The 14,322-nt window shown below is 56.6% G+C and overlaps 1 protein-coding gene across 2 annotated transcripts in view; it reads left to right on the top strand.

The window, feature by feature from the left end:
* Positions 1-14,322, top strand: part of RRBP1 (ribosome binding protein 1) — a 58,823-nt gene that overhangs the window by 17,525 nt on the left and 26,976 nt on the right. For both annotated transcript variants that reach the window (XM_067707302.1, XM_067707301.1), the window contains exon 2: positions 3,499-5,500. In XM_067707302.1, the coding sequence (XP_067563403.1) occupies positions 3,520-5,500 (1,981 nt within the window). In that variant the 5' untranslated portion in view covers positions 3,499-3,519. The remainder of the gene's footprint in view (positions 1-3,498; positions 5,501-14,322) is intronic.

Genomic DNA, 14,322 nt, shown 5'->3' with positions numbered 1-14,322 from the left:
CTGGACATGTGTAAGCACACGCACACGTGTGGAAGTGGTGGCGTTCTGAGTATTGGTTCTCTCTGGAGAGAAGGATGAGATACTACATATATGTATCTAAAGTAAATGGGGAAAGATGTTTGGATTTGCTAAACCTGGGTGGTAGGTAAATGGACGTTCATGATATTTTTCTTAATCTTCCGTATATTTGAAATATTTCATAATATTTACAAAAACAAGGAGACAGTGATCCTGATGCAGCCGCACCTGCTAGTGTCTCCATTTTATTGTCGTTGTGTTTTGGGTTGTGCCTTCCTGGTAAGTCACCTACCGCCCAGGAGATGGGGCTTGGGCTCAGTCGGGAGGCTTCGTCTCGCTCCCCTGCCGTGGCTTCTCCAAGTGCCCACACGTGGCGCCCGAGGAGCAGCTGGAGAGTGATGAGACCCCGCCCCAGCGGTGCTGTTGAGGGCCCTTTTCGCAAAACGTCCCCAAATCCCCATTGCCAAGTTGGACTGAACTGGCCAGACTGGACAAGCCAGGTCGGGCCACACGAATCAGCAAATGTAGTCCGTGCCTGGGGCGTCCACTTAACTTCTGTTCCCGAGTCCTTACTCCCAGGAGCAGAGGAAAGCCATTCTCTGAGGAGCCCCGAGGTGGCCCAGGGCATGTCAGCCGGCCAGGCCTGGGAGCGGTCCCCGAGCCTCGGGGGAGTCTTCTGCCCCCTGCCCTGGCAGGCCTTCACCTTTCTGCTTTGCACTCTAAGCGGACTGGCCATAGTAAATAAGAGTGCGCATTTCATAGAGGTTTCCGGGATTGACGGAGTGCAGGTTCTTTGTGGTCAGCCCACACAGGATGCAGTGGCACGGTTGGCCGGATTCTTTGCCCTCCTGGGCACGGCCCTTGGGGAAACCCTGCGGGAGATTCCCTCTGGGGGCCTTTTACCATGGTGGGGATTTCAGAAGCGAAGCGCCAGAAGGCCGACCTTGAAGGCTGACCTTGAGAGCGTCCTTGAGGCATCGCTGGCTTTGCTGTGCCTGTGAGCACAGGTGGCACTCCCGCCCCTCGAGCAGGAACTGACTCTGCGGGGCAGCGGGAAGGCGGCTCCCACCTCGACTTCTTGGCTGTCCGTGGTGATGGTGATGTGTCCTGAGCCTTCACTGTTTCACTGAGTTACCACAAATCTAGGGCTTTTCATCTTCCTGTGAAAGCGTCCTTTCAAAGAAACTCATACTCAGGAGTTAGTGGTGGGGATACAATTTCTTTCTGGAGCAGCGGTCCTGCAAAGCTGGGAAGACACATCTGTGATGGACTCAGATATCTGTCTGTCCACTGCGGAGGGAAGTGCTCTCCCAGCTGGCTTTTCTCCACTCTGCCCCTGACAGAGAATATATTTTTGTATCCCGTGTTTGCCTAACTTGAGAGTCAAAGCTGACTTTTCAACCGTGGTTTTTCTAACCAAACCACACATCTGCAGAGCCCACGGTGGGGGGCAGGCGCCCATCGTGGGGGTGGTGGCCCTGGGACTCCAGGGGACCCGACCTCCAGGGCTTGTTGGGGACGCCACCCGGGGCTTACGGACCCTCAGCCAGGGTGACCCGGGCCCCTGGCGTGGTGCTGCCTCTGGAGAAGGGGTGTTTCAAAGGAGTTTTGTATCCATTCTTTTTCAGATTCTTTTTCCATGTAGGTCATTACAGAGCATTGAGTAGAGTTCCCTGTGCTGTACAGAAGGTCAAAGGGTTTTTGTCATCTGAATAGGATGGATATAGTGATTATGGTGTTGCTTTGTACCTGAAACGTGTCCACGTTGGCGAAGTTCTGAGGGGTGCTTGTGAGGACCCGGAGTTTCAGTTGGTGGACGCCCTCCAAGCAGCGGGGTTAGAACGGGGCCTGGAACGTTCCAGCTTCTTGTCCCTGTCCTCCCACCCACGGGACCCCCCTCCAGGCCTTTTGCACACTTGGCTGCGAGGATCCCGAAGGGCTCGTGTGGGGTGACCTCTCCTGACTGTCATGTGTGAGGGGCCCTGGCTGTGTATCTCGCTGCCAGAACCCATGGCCCGGGGTCAGAACCCGCTGCCCCAGGAGTCTACCTCGGGCCTGAGGACTGGAATGTGGAGCTTGACCTGGAGCTGCAGGCCCGGCGACAGTCTGGGTGAAGTAAGTGTCACAGCCGCAGCTGAGGGACTTACCACCGTGGAGAGCAGAGCGCGTTCCACCCTCTTCCCGCAAGGGTTCTGTAGAAAGACGGAGAAACTGTGCTCTGGGGACCCGGGGGCCGTTCAGCTCTCCCCCTTGCTGCCTTCCTCCCCCACCTCACCATTGCGTTCCCTTCTCAGGTCCACTGCTTGTCCTCCTGGGGGAGCTGTTTCTCACTCCCCAGTTCAGGGGACTGGAATATGATTGTAGTAGCATCAATATTAGTTGATAAAAGTTGAATGTATCCAAGAAATGAGCCTGTTGGAGTTTCTCACTGAAGTCAGATTTAGCCCGGCTGACAGCTGATGGGTGTGGACCTGGCCACCTCTGACCCTATGGACTTTGGTCCCCAGCCAGCAAGAAGGGGTGGTTCATCCTCTTGATTGGGAGTTTGTCATCAGGCAAAGGGTCCCCTCCCCAGGGCGAGGAGTGGACCTGGTGACACTGTCCTCCTCCCTCTTTGCAGCCTCTGGATGTGAAATTCCAAACCTGGAGTCTTACTTGGTCGGCTTCCCAAGACTGGTATTTCCTGTTTCCTAATGTGCAAGTTTGCAGGTTGCATAGCTCTTCGGAGCTATCACTGGCTAAAGGCCATTTTTCCTCACCAACTTTTGATCACCTTTCCGGATTGTAATGCGTGGGTTCTCATCTTTGGCCCTGGGTAGCTGTGTTTATCAGCACTGGAGGAAATGGAGGCAGCAGAGTCAGATGGCTCGCAAGGGCCTGCTGGCCTGGACGCTGTGGCTGAGAGCCGGCAGCCGTGTTTGGTTTGACTCACATGGTATTTTTAAAATCAGTCAACTTCACGTTAAGCAAAAAAAAATTTTCTGTCCTAATGTGAGAAAGCGAAAGATCTCTCAACACGGTGCCCGCATGTCTACAGTAATCAGCTGTGGCTGGGCGTCACCTGGCCCTAATGTAGTGGGGCAGTTTGCCACAGTCCTCACTACTCCCAATTGTCTCACACCTGGCCGGTGCTTGTGCTCATGTGCATCTTTGACCCCTGCCGTGAGGAACATCGTGAACTGGGAGCATGGCATCTGAGTCTCCTGGGTGTTATGTGCCCTGATTATAGAGCTCCTCGCTGCTGTCTCTCCATGGCTTCGTATGTCCCGGCACTAATGGAATATCTTATGTAAGAGTTGCTCACTTCTGAAGGGGGCAGGGAGAATGGGTGACATCGGAGATGGCCTGAGTTTGTTTCTTCCTTCACTTTATCAGTCTGAAGAATTAGTGAAACCGTAAGTCAGGTGTTAGGGGTGGGGTTGGTGCTTGTTGAATACCTCAGTTTCTACAAAAAATAATTGACATGTATGTATTTGGCAGGTGAAAGGAAAGCAAGCCAGGATGGATATTTACGACACCCAGACCTTGGGGGTTGTGGTCTTTGGTGGATTCATGGTTGTTTCCGCCATCGGCATCTTCCTGGTGTCGACGTTCTCCATGAAGGAGACGTCGTATGAAGAAGCTCTAGCCAACCAGCGCAGGGAGATGGCGAAAACTCACCACCAGAAAGTGGAGAAGAAAAAGAAGGAGAAAACAGTGGAGAAGAAAGGAAAGACCAAGAAAAAGGACGAGAAACCCAACGGGAAGATACCTGACCATGAGCCAGGCCCCAACGTGACCATCCTCCCCAAGGACGCAGTGCGGGCGCCTGCAGTGGCAGTGGCTCCAACCCCCGTCCAGTCCCCCGTGGTCATTCCCCCTGTAGCCACGGTACCAGCCATGCCCCAGGAGAAGCCGGCTTCTTCCCCTAAGGACAAAAAGAAGAAGGAGAAAAAAGTGGCAAAGGTGGAACCAGCAGTCAGTTCTGTAGTAAATTCCATCCAGGTTCTTGCCTCAAAGGCTGCCATTTTGGAAGCCGCTCCCAAGGAGGTCCCTATGGTGGTTGTGTCCCCAGTGGGTGCCAAGGGCAGTGCCTCTGCCACCAGTGCTATGCAGGGCAAGAAGGCAGAGGGGGCCCAGAACCAGGGCAAGAAGGGAGAGGGGGCCCCCAACCAGGGCAGGAAGGCAGAGGGGGCCCAGAACCAGGGCAAGAAGGGAGAGGGGACCCAGAACCAGGGCAAGAAGACAGAGGGGGCCCCCACCCAGGGCAAGAAGACAGAGGGGGCCCCCAACCAGGGCAAGAAGACAGAGGGGGCCCCCAACCAGGGCAAGAAGACAGAGGGGGCCCCCAACCAGGGCAAGAAGTTAGAGGGGGCCCCCAACCAGGGCAAGAAGACAGAGGGGACCCCCAACCAGGGCAGGAAGACAGAGGGGGCCCAGAACCAGGGCAAGAAGACAGAGGGGGCCCAGAGCCAGGGCAAGAAGACAGAGGGGGCCCCGAACCAGGGCAAGAAGGGAGAGGGGGCCCCCAACCAGGGCAAGAAGGGAGAGGGGGCCCCCAACCAGGGCAAGAAGACAGAGGAGGCCCCCAACCAGGGCAAGAAGGGAGAGGGGGCCCCCAACCAGGGCAAGAAGACAGAGGGGGCCCCCAACCAGGGCAAGAAGGGAGAGGGGGCCCCCAACCAGGGCAAGAAGGGAGAGGGGGCCCCCAACCAGGGCAGGAAGGCAGAGGGGACCCCCAACCAGGGCAGGAAGACAGAGGGGGCCCCCAACCAGGGCAAGAAGGCAGAGGGAGCCCCCAACCAAGGCAAGAAGACAGAGGGGACCCAGAACCAGGGCAAGAAGACAGAGGGGACCCCCAACCAGGGCAAGAAGACAGAGGGGGCCCCCAACCAGGGCAAGAAGACAGAGGGGGCCCCCAACCAGGGCAAGAAGACAGAGGGGGCCCCCAACCAGGGCAAGAAGACAGAGGGGGCCCCCAACCAGGGCAAGAAGACAGAGGGGCCCCAGAACCAGGGCAAGAAGGGAGAGGGGGCCCAGAACCAGGGCAAGAAGACAGAGGGGGCCCCCAACCAGGGCAAGAAGACAGAGGGGCCCCAGAACCAGGGCAAGAAGACAGAGGGGGCCCAGAACCAGGGGAAGAAGGCAGAGGGAACCCCCAACCAGGGCAGGAAAGCGGAGGGGGGCCAGAATCAGGGCAAAAAGGCAGATTCGGTTGCTAATCAGGGCACAAAGGCGGAGGGTGTTGCAAACCAGGGGAAAAAAGCAGAAGGGGGGGCCCCCAATCAAGGCAAAAAGGCAGAGGGAACCTTGAACCAGGGCAGAAAGTCAGAAGGGTCCCCCAACCAGGGCAAAAAGGTGGATGCATCTGCCAACCAGGGTAAAAAGGCAGAGTCAGCTCCTATGCAGGGCAAAAATGCAGATATGGTCCAGAGCCAGGAGGCACAAAAGCAAGAAGCTCCTGTGAAGAAGAAGTCTGGGTCTAAGAAGAAAGGTGAGCCTGGTGAGTAGCTTTGATTTCTTTATGACTTTGGAGGGAAAAGCAGTCTTTAAGTGGCTTATGGATTCCCTTTGGGGAAGCCATCTGTATCAGTCAGCTATCGCCACATGGCTGCATAACAAACATCCCAGAATTCAGGGTCTCACAGTGTCAGTCGTTTATTCCTGCTCATGTTTCTGTTGACTTGGCTGGAGGTTGACTGGTTGGGGTTATCTCGGCTGGTGGCTCTGCTTCATGCTGCAGTTTAACTGGTTCAGCTCCTGCTGCAGGTTGAACATAGGTCTCTTCTATGTGTTACTTCTGGGGCCCTGGCCGAGGCATCAGTGACTCTCGAGGGCAGAGGCCCTCCCATGGTTTTGGCAGAGCTGTGAAAGGGCACTGCTCAAACCAGCATCCTGTTGGCTAGAGCAGGCCATGAGACTGAGCCTGAGTCAAGGGGCAGGAAGTCTACTGTCCCCAGTGGGAGGGACTGCGGAGCGACCTGGGAAAAGGTGTGAGTTGAGGAGGGGTGAGGAATTAGGAGCAGTGACTCCATCCACCACCCAGTCTAGGACAGTTCCGTGTCTTGCAGTCTTTCTCAAACGTCTGGCTGCGTTCTGTCAGCCTGTTCTGCGTTCTTACCTCACCTGGTGCTTTAGCATAGCTTTGTTCTTTTCTAGATGTTTGTTGCATGAGTAGCAGTAGGATGACGTTTCTGAGAAACAATGGCATCCACACCCCTGCCTCCCAGTTTTCCCTCTTCGCTACCCCCAACCCCCGTTATGTAATGGAGCATTAATAGCACATTAAAATAGACATTATGTATCAGATACATATATTAGATAATGTAGAACATGAATGTCCGTTATCTTTTTAGTATGGATTACTGTAGAAATTGGGCCCGCGAGTTCCTGTTTCATATTCATCACTCACTTGATACAGTAGTCTGATGTTTTCTTCCTCCCTCCCTCCCTTTCTCTCTCTCTCTCTTCTTCTCTTTCTCTCTAGATTTCTTTCTTTCTTAGATTAGCCATTAGTTGATTTGGAAAATTAATTGCATTTGTCTTGGTGAGGTACATTAGGGGCTTTGAAACGTTTGGACCTGTGCCAGGTAGGCAGGGCCCTACGTTTTTTCCCTCTGTGAAGTTGTATCTGCTTTGCTGTTTCCTCCGCCCCAACTTCTGGGGGGACATTTACTCAGGCAACACTCGTCCCATGTGAGGGTCAGGGACTGGCCCACCTTGCCCCACAGGCCATGTCAGCCTCTCAGGCCCTTTGAAAACCCAGGCGCTCAGCCTCAACCCTGACTCCGTGGCGGAGGGAGAGCACGCTGCCCTCTCTTCACGGTGATGCTCCACTTGACCCTGGGAGGAGGGCATTCGAGGCAGAAGACGGGGATGCAGGTGAGAGCTGCCTGTTCTCTGGCTTCTCGCGCATCAGGTGTGTTCAGACTAGAGCTTCCTGTGGTCATCGTTACTGTGTAGGGCTTTGGCCATTGAAGTAAGGTATGAAACAGAAACATGATAATATTAGAAAGGAAGGCAAAATTGTCCTAATTTGCAGGTAATAAAGAACCTTGTTGGGAGGAAGACCTAACTTAACGACCTGTGTGAACCCACAGAGCAGCTCGCCTGAGGTGGTATAAGAGGAAATTTGAACAGAAAAAATACCATGATTCAGGATAAGAAAGATTAAATATTGCAGATAAAATGATAGTCACTCCCAAGTTAACTTAGTAGTTTATTATTCTTCCTGCCAAAATTTCAGTGGGCTTAAAAGTCCCCCCGGAGGGAAGAATAAGTAAGAATACTGAATAGACTTTTAAGTGGCTATTGGAAGGCCGGTTCTGTCTGATGTGTGAACACAGTCCCAAACTATTGTAATTACAGTAGGGTGCTGGAGTGAGGCCAGCAGGTCAGGGAAGAGACTGGTCCTAACTAGACTGTATCTCACCTGCGCTTCAGGGCGGGGAGGGGACAGGTCAAGGCAGTGATCCTAGGCAGGATGTTTAAGGTTTGGAAGGGTCTGCTTAGTCCCTGTGAAAATGTCAGGTGTGTATCATATTGGAGTTAACGTAAAAAGAAATCAAACCCTAGAAAATAGGAAAGATGGCCGAAATTAGTACTGATCAACTCGTGGCAGGAGGCCGTGACTCCGAGGTTGCAGGGAGAAAATCACAAAGGGCGGGGCGCTGGGCCACACGGCCAGCCACGTAGCACACGGACAGGCCGCAGAGAGAGCACAGCCACACCGGTGGCCTGCGGGTGATGTGACACTTGAGCGGTGAATTGCTTGTCTTCAACTCTGAAGAGTTGGAAATGTGGGGGATGTGCTTGCGGTTTTTCATTTTCCTGGACGTGCCCCGTGTGCTTTCCCCCATTTTCCCACGGTTGGTGGACCCTCGAAGTGGATGCAGGCCCCTGTCCGCCGCTGCCCTCCCACCCCACCCCCACCGTCTCCGTGGAGATCCCCCCAGGGCAGGGCTTCTCAGGCTTTGACGTGCAGGGTCTTGTTAAGATAAAGACTCAGTGGTTCCCAGTGAGGCCCGAGGTGCTGCATGTCTAAGCGGCTCCCCGGAGATGCCGGTGCTGTTGCAGTGATGGTCAGGGCCCCGAGTCTCCTGAGGGTGGGGGCAGGAAAGGGAGGTGGGCTCTTTCTGTAAGGGCTTGGCTTCGAGCAGCCTTGCAGCTGCGCCTGTGAAGGACCGCTTCCCAAGGGCAGAGTGAACCTGTCGCTCTGACTGCCCCGCATTCCCCGCTGAGCCATGTCCGCCACAGCCATGGTGGTTGAGGGTGCGAGGACGGGTGTGGACGGGTGGCTCGGCCTTTCCCGTGGCTCATGGAACCGGCCCCCACTGCCCTTGCAGTCACAGCTTGTTTGTGGAGCTTGGGGTCCCGTTCATCTGACTCACATCGAGCTTTTGGCCCCTGTGGCCGCACTGCCCAGTGAGAAGCAGGCCGCGTTCCCTTCACTTAGTTACACCTCGTGTTCCGTGCTCCTCCCTTGACCCCTGGCTGCCTGCCCTTGACCTCCTTGCCTGCCAGCCAGGACTCAGTCGGTTTGGGGGCTGCACACTCCATTTCTTCAGGGCCACGGGTATACCCTCGAGGGAACTGTGGACAGATCCCCACTGGCTGGCTGGCCCTGGGCATCCAGAAACTCAGGGGCCTGGAGGTGTGAATGCCTTGGGGGGTGAGGTGTCCTGATGACCATGCCGCAGGGATGAGGGAGATGGCTGGGGGGGGTCTGTGTCGCTGGTGCGGAGCAGGCCGGGGAGGGAGCTTGGGGGAGGGGACCCGGGCTCGGGCAGGGGAGGGTCCAGGGCCACGAGGTTTAACCGTTGGCACCAGAGAGCTAGGTTCTGGGGCTGCGCTGACCAGTACGGGAGCTGCTGGTCACGTGGGGCCAGTTAACATTCAAATCAATCAAAAGGTCAGAGTGAAAACCGCACTCAAGGTCTCAGTAGTTACACAGGGCCAGTGGCTACCTGTTTGGACAGTGCAGATGAAGACCATCTCCATCAGCACAGAAGGTTCTACTGGACAAAGCTTTTCTAAACAAGAGCCATCGGGAAGGAGGGGGCCTCTTGGGTCACCTTGCAGGAGGCCCCGTGAAAATGGACTTGTCTTTGCAGCCCTGTGGTGGCGTCAGGAGTTCCTCCGTCTTTGTTCTGTCTGTGTCCTGAGTGGGGTGGGAGTGAGCTCCCCGTCGCCCCGCATCACGGAAACCGTGAGAGAGCTCCCAGAGCCTGTGGCTAGCCCACACACGTGGCATGTCAGCAGCAAGAGCAGCCCTGGAGCTGGGGTGGCTCCCGCAGTTGTCCTGACACCCGGTTGTCCCAGCAGGGCCTCCGCTGACAGGAGCCCCAGAGGAGAGCGGGCACAGGACACGCTTCCGCAGGCCCGAGTTGGAGCTATTCCGGAACTTCTGATCTGATCTTCCTACAGGAGCAAATTGAGGCTGTGTGACAGGTCTGACCAGACTTGACATGGACACCCACCTTCCTAATCCTTTCTTAAATTTATTGTGTAAATGCGTGCTTCCAGCAAACAAAATTCATACAGTATGGAAGCGTGGAAGGTAAGAATTGAGAGTCTTCCTCTCCACTCCATCGCAGCCACCACCGACCTCCCGGGGGGCCCCCGGAGATGCCCCGCTCATCACACGGCACACGCAGCGGGCCTGCGTTGCAGAGACGGACTTGCCTCCTTTATTCCTCAGTACACCCTGGGGCTGCCGCTTTCAGCTGCATTGTAGCCCACGGCGTGACCATAACGTCATTTATTTAAATGCCACGAAGCAGTGTGCCATTCTTTTGCTGCTGAAATTAATGCTACAGTGGCGTACATGTATCACTGGGTGAGTATCTCTATAATGTAAATTCCTAGATAGGTAACTGCTAAGTCCAAAGGCGGGTGCTTTTTTAATTTAGGAAGACAAGCTCTATCTGCCTTACCCTCTGGAGGCCTGGTGCAGCGGACGGTTCCCGCGGTGATGGGCCCACGTGAGCGCCCCCCCAACCTGACCTCGGTGCTCACGTGGCCCCGTGGAGATGGGGGCGATTTCAGGGCCGTCAGGAGCCCAGGTATGGACTACGAGAAAACACTTGGTTTTGAAACAGAAGCACGGATTCTTTTCCCAGTGTCTGGAGAAGAGGGGATTCACAGAATCATAACGAAGTGGAAACTTCCAGAACGGAAGCTTCCGAGTCGGCTGCACCGTCCAGGCCTCTGCTGGTTTGTTCTCCGAGGGCCACCGCGGCGAGTATTCATGTTCATAAGGAAAGCACGCTTCTTGCCCAGGAAGCAAGCGGACATGGGGGTGGTTTGGGACCTTCTCGGCAGGGCCGTTCCTCAGCTCCTGGAAGGGAGTCCACGCAAACACAGTGCGGGCCAGGCCTGGGGAACTGGATGCCCAGACTTGGGCCGGACAGGAGGCACCTTCTGGAAACTGAGTTGGGCCCAAGCCCTGGGACTCATGCTGCCACGGGGGCTTGGTTTGCGGGCATCACTGCCGAGCAAGGCTGAGGCCGGGGGGCCGTCCTCTTGGACTCTGTGCCCAGCATCATGCCAGACCCTGGCCCTTAACACGGACGCGTGCCATCTACCAGGGGCCAGAGGCCATCACGTCAGGGCCCAGCCGGCCTCCAGGAGGTGGAGGTACCTACCCTCAGACCGGCCCGCACGATCCCACGACGGCTGAGTCCGATGCGCTCACAGGTCCACGGGGCAGAAGAGCCATCTTTGCGGGGAGGACTGTAGGTGAATTTTATTTTCTTCCCTTCACCCTTCTGCATTTTCCAGTTTTTCTGTCACACGTATTCTTGTTAATGGAAGAGAAACCAAAACTCCATTCTTTGTCTGTGAGTTGAAGAAACAGGCCCTCCTCGTACCAAAGTGGAGGTCCCACCCCTTCGGGCGCCAGGAGGGAGCCCAGCCCTGACCTCAGGGCCCTGACCTCAGGGCCCTGAGCATCCTCTGAGCCGCAGAGAGAACTGCTCCTTCGGGGGCGCAGGTTGAGGAAGGGAAGTGGCCAGTGCTTCTTGGGCTGCCCCAGCCCCTGGGCACCCAGCAGATGGTGGTGACTGAGGTCAGGTGAGAGAGAAAGGTAGTTCCTGCACCCGGGACCTGGCGGCATCCTAGGGGTGTCAGCTCCGTGCTGTGAGAGGCCTCCTGCCGCTGCTGGACCCCGGGAGATGCAGGAATAGGGTCGTGTCCTGTAATGTAACAGGACAGGGGCCAGACCCACCAGGAGACCTTCAGTCGGGGTGTCTGTGGCCCACAGGGCCTCATCTTGAGCCGTGTGACTGGACAGTAGCTGTACCCCTGCCTCCTGCTGTCCCCACCCCCCGCGGGCTGCTGTGCCTGAGGCCGGGGTCCCGGGGAACCGGCCCCACTGTGCTCCAGCCTGGTGTGTGGGGAGGGGCTCTTTCTGTGCATTTATCCCCCAACTTCCTTTAAGGTGGGTTTGTATTTTTACCTGTTTTAGGACAGCAGAAACCAAAGCTCAGCTCTGTTTCAGGACTTCCCAGAAGGGAGAGTTGGGACCCCGGGCCTGGGTCTCCGCCTGCCCCCGCCCAGGCTCAACCACCAGCAGCTGCCCCTCCTGCACAGGCCGAGGCACAGAGGTGGGGTGTGGAGATTACGTTTGAGCCTCTCTTTTGAACTTAACTCAGTTTCTCGGGGTCTGAAGCTCTGAAGAAAACTGCAGATCTCCTGAGATTTTTTTCACTTTCTGTGTAAGTTCTTCAAACTCAACTTTTCCCTTTCTTCTTTTTGAAAGAACAAAACATCCCCTGGGGAAGCGAGTCTGGTGTCACGTCTCAGAGAACCTGCTGGAAGATGTTCTTCCAGGGCTCTCCGTTCACTCCTCTTAAACGGGGTGGCACTGTGGCTCCCGTCACTGCCAGGGCAGGAGGCTGAGGTTGTACGTCCCCCGTCCTTCCTGCAGGCAGTAGGTCAGACCTCCTGGTCCCCTCAGGCCCGAGGAAGGAGCTTGTGCAAAGGCCCTCCAGGGGTTGTATTTCTTTAAGAAATACTGTGATGTGTTTTAGTTCTTTTTTCAGATTTAAAATTGATTTTGTTAAAATTTGGGGGGAAAAGCAAAAGTATAAAGAGAAAAATACAGTCATTCAATTTATAGGATTTTTTAAAAACTCCATTAGATGTCATTATGTGTCCAGTCTCCCAGCTTGTCAAGAGATTACTTTTTTCTCCAGCCAAATGAAAAGGCCTGATTCAAAGGCCCCAGGTAGGGTTGCTCTTGACATTATTTGTCCTTTGCTCCAGTGCACTTAAAACGCCATTGCCAGGGTCCAGTGCAGCCGCTGGTCTGAGGCCTGCACCCTGTTGGGAGCCGGAAGCCCTGGGCAGTGCTGGGCTTCAGCCTGAGCCGGGCTTGGGGTCGGCCGCGTGTGTGCTGCCCTGGACCGCCGTGGTGCAGACCAGCAGCTGTGAGGGCGGCAGGAGCTGCAGCTCCAGCTCTTGACACACTTGGTGGATCTTCCGTCGCGGGCCTCGAAGGGTCGCTTTCCCGAAGACTCAGGAGGACCCTACACGGCCACTGTCCGTGAACGTGCAGCTGGGGGTGTGGCCCAGGTTCCTTGTTTCTGGACACGGTGGCCGCCCTCTGGACTTGGGGTCAGCAGGAGTCGGGGGCTTGGCTCTGTTTCTGAATCTGACGATTGCTTGGGAAGTGCTGGGCTTCCAGGAGGCGCAGGGGCCCTTCCTGGGGCCCTGGCCTTTGACCTGAGTTTGGCTCAGGTGATTGGGGAATGTCCTGGGGGGCTTCCCGAGGCTGGGGTCTGGCTTCCTGTTGGGGGGAGCGTGCAGGTCCCCCACCCACACTGTTGGGGTGGCGCCCCTGCATGGTCCCGAGCCAGCAGCTGCCGTTCGGCCTGCACCTGTGTGTGTGAGCGGAGGCGTTCAGAACCGGTTTGGACGCTCCCTGGGATGTGAGCGTCTTTGCCGTTGGAGTTCTCGTCCGGCCTCCAGGACCCCACCCGTGTCTGCTGTCAGAGCCCTAGGTTGTCATCGCCACCCCGCTTCCTGGGTGCTCTCAGCCCCGGCCCTGGGCTCCTCCCTGACCTGCCTCCAGCCTTGGCCCCCAGGTGTCCTCAAGTGCAAACGTTGCTCACTCTGAGGCACTGCCCCTTTGCCCATGAGGTGAAGTCCGGATCCCCGGGACCCATGCCAGTGCCACCTGCCTCTGCTCCACCAGCCTCGGGTCATCCCTGCCACTCCCTCCCCTTCCTGCTCTCCACCTGGTAGTGTTTGGCTCAAGCACCTCCTGCGTTAGAAGCCTCGCCGGTGTTGCTGCCGTGGCTGCTTCCCCAGGTGCCCTGTGGCTCTGCTGCCTGATTCCGTGTCCGGGGTCTCCTCCCCTCTCCCAGCTGGGAGTCCCACAGGCCTTTCCAGGATTTTGCAGACTGTGGGGTACACAGTAGGTGCATACTTCATGTCTGGAGACCATCTGCACAGGGCTTCCAGGCACCTGCAGCAGCAGCTGGAGTGGAGCTGGAGCTCTTGACGCCCGTGCCAGGGCCTGGCAGTAACTCCCTCGATCACAGCTGTGTGTGCGCAGTCCCTGCAGCTGTTCTGACGCCCCCTGTCGCTTGGCTGAGCCGGGCACGAGCAGGCAGGGCTTCCAGGGCCCGGACCTGGAGGGGCTGCTGCTGAAACAGCGCCAAGTCCCTGGTGGCTGAGACCCCACTGTCAACGGTGAGAGGGGAGACTCCTCAGCCCTTTTTGCAGGACAGGTCTAATTTTAGGTGATTAAGCCTCCCGGCGTGGTCACGAAAGGGAGCGTAGTTTGGGAGTTTGAGGCACGTTATACAAGCGCTGAGTGCTTCTCCGCTCAGAGCCCAGGGAGGCAGAGGGCCCCTCATTTCCCTAAATGTGCTGCCCGTTTGACCTCGTGTGCAAAGACAGTGGTGCGAGCAGGGGCCGTGGGCCCCAGCGCTCTGTCCACGGGGGCGTGAGCGCCAGCTGCGGGGGCAGGGGAAGGCAGAGTTGCTTCACCCCCTGCCTCCCCACCCAAGTTCCTCACTGGGGCGCTGTCCGCCCAAGGAGGGGTCAGGGTGTGGGGTGCTCCTGGCCCTGTTGATCGGTTCTGCCGTGCTTACCCTGTGCCCAGCACATTGCCGTTGCCCGCATTTGACAGATGAGGAAACAGGCTCAGAGGGGTGAAGTTGCTTGCCCAAGGATGCACAGGTGGGAGGGAGCTGAGCCAAGATTCAAGCCCAGACCACCTGGCTCCAGGGGCCTTGCTCTGACCAGGGTGCCCACAGCCCAAGGACAGGGATGACCTGCAGATCGGAATTGGCCCGTGGATGTGTTCAGCTCCGT

Source organism: Pseudorca crassidens, chromosome 15 (genome assembly GCF_039906515.1).
Source record: "Pseudorca crassidens isolate mPseCra1 chromosome 15, mPseCra1.hap1, whole genome shotgun sequence".
Classification (NCBI taxonomy): domain Eukaryota; kingdom Metazoa; phylum Chordata; class Mammalia; order Artiodactyla; family Delphinidae; genus Pseudorca; species Pseudorca crassidens.
Note: the sequence above shows the minus strand (reverse complement) of the source record. Positions and strands in the feature narration are given on the sequence as shown.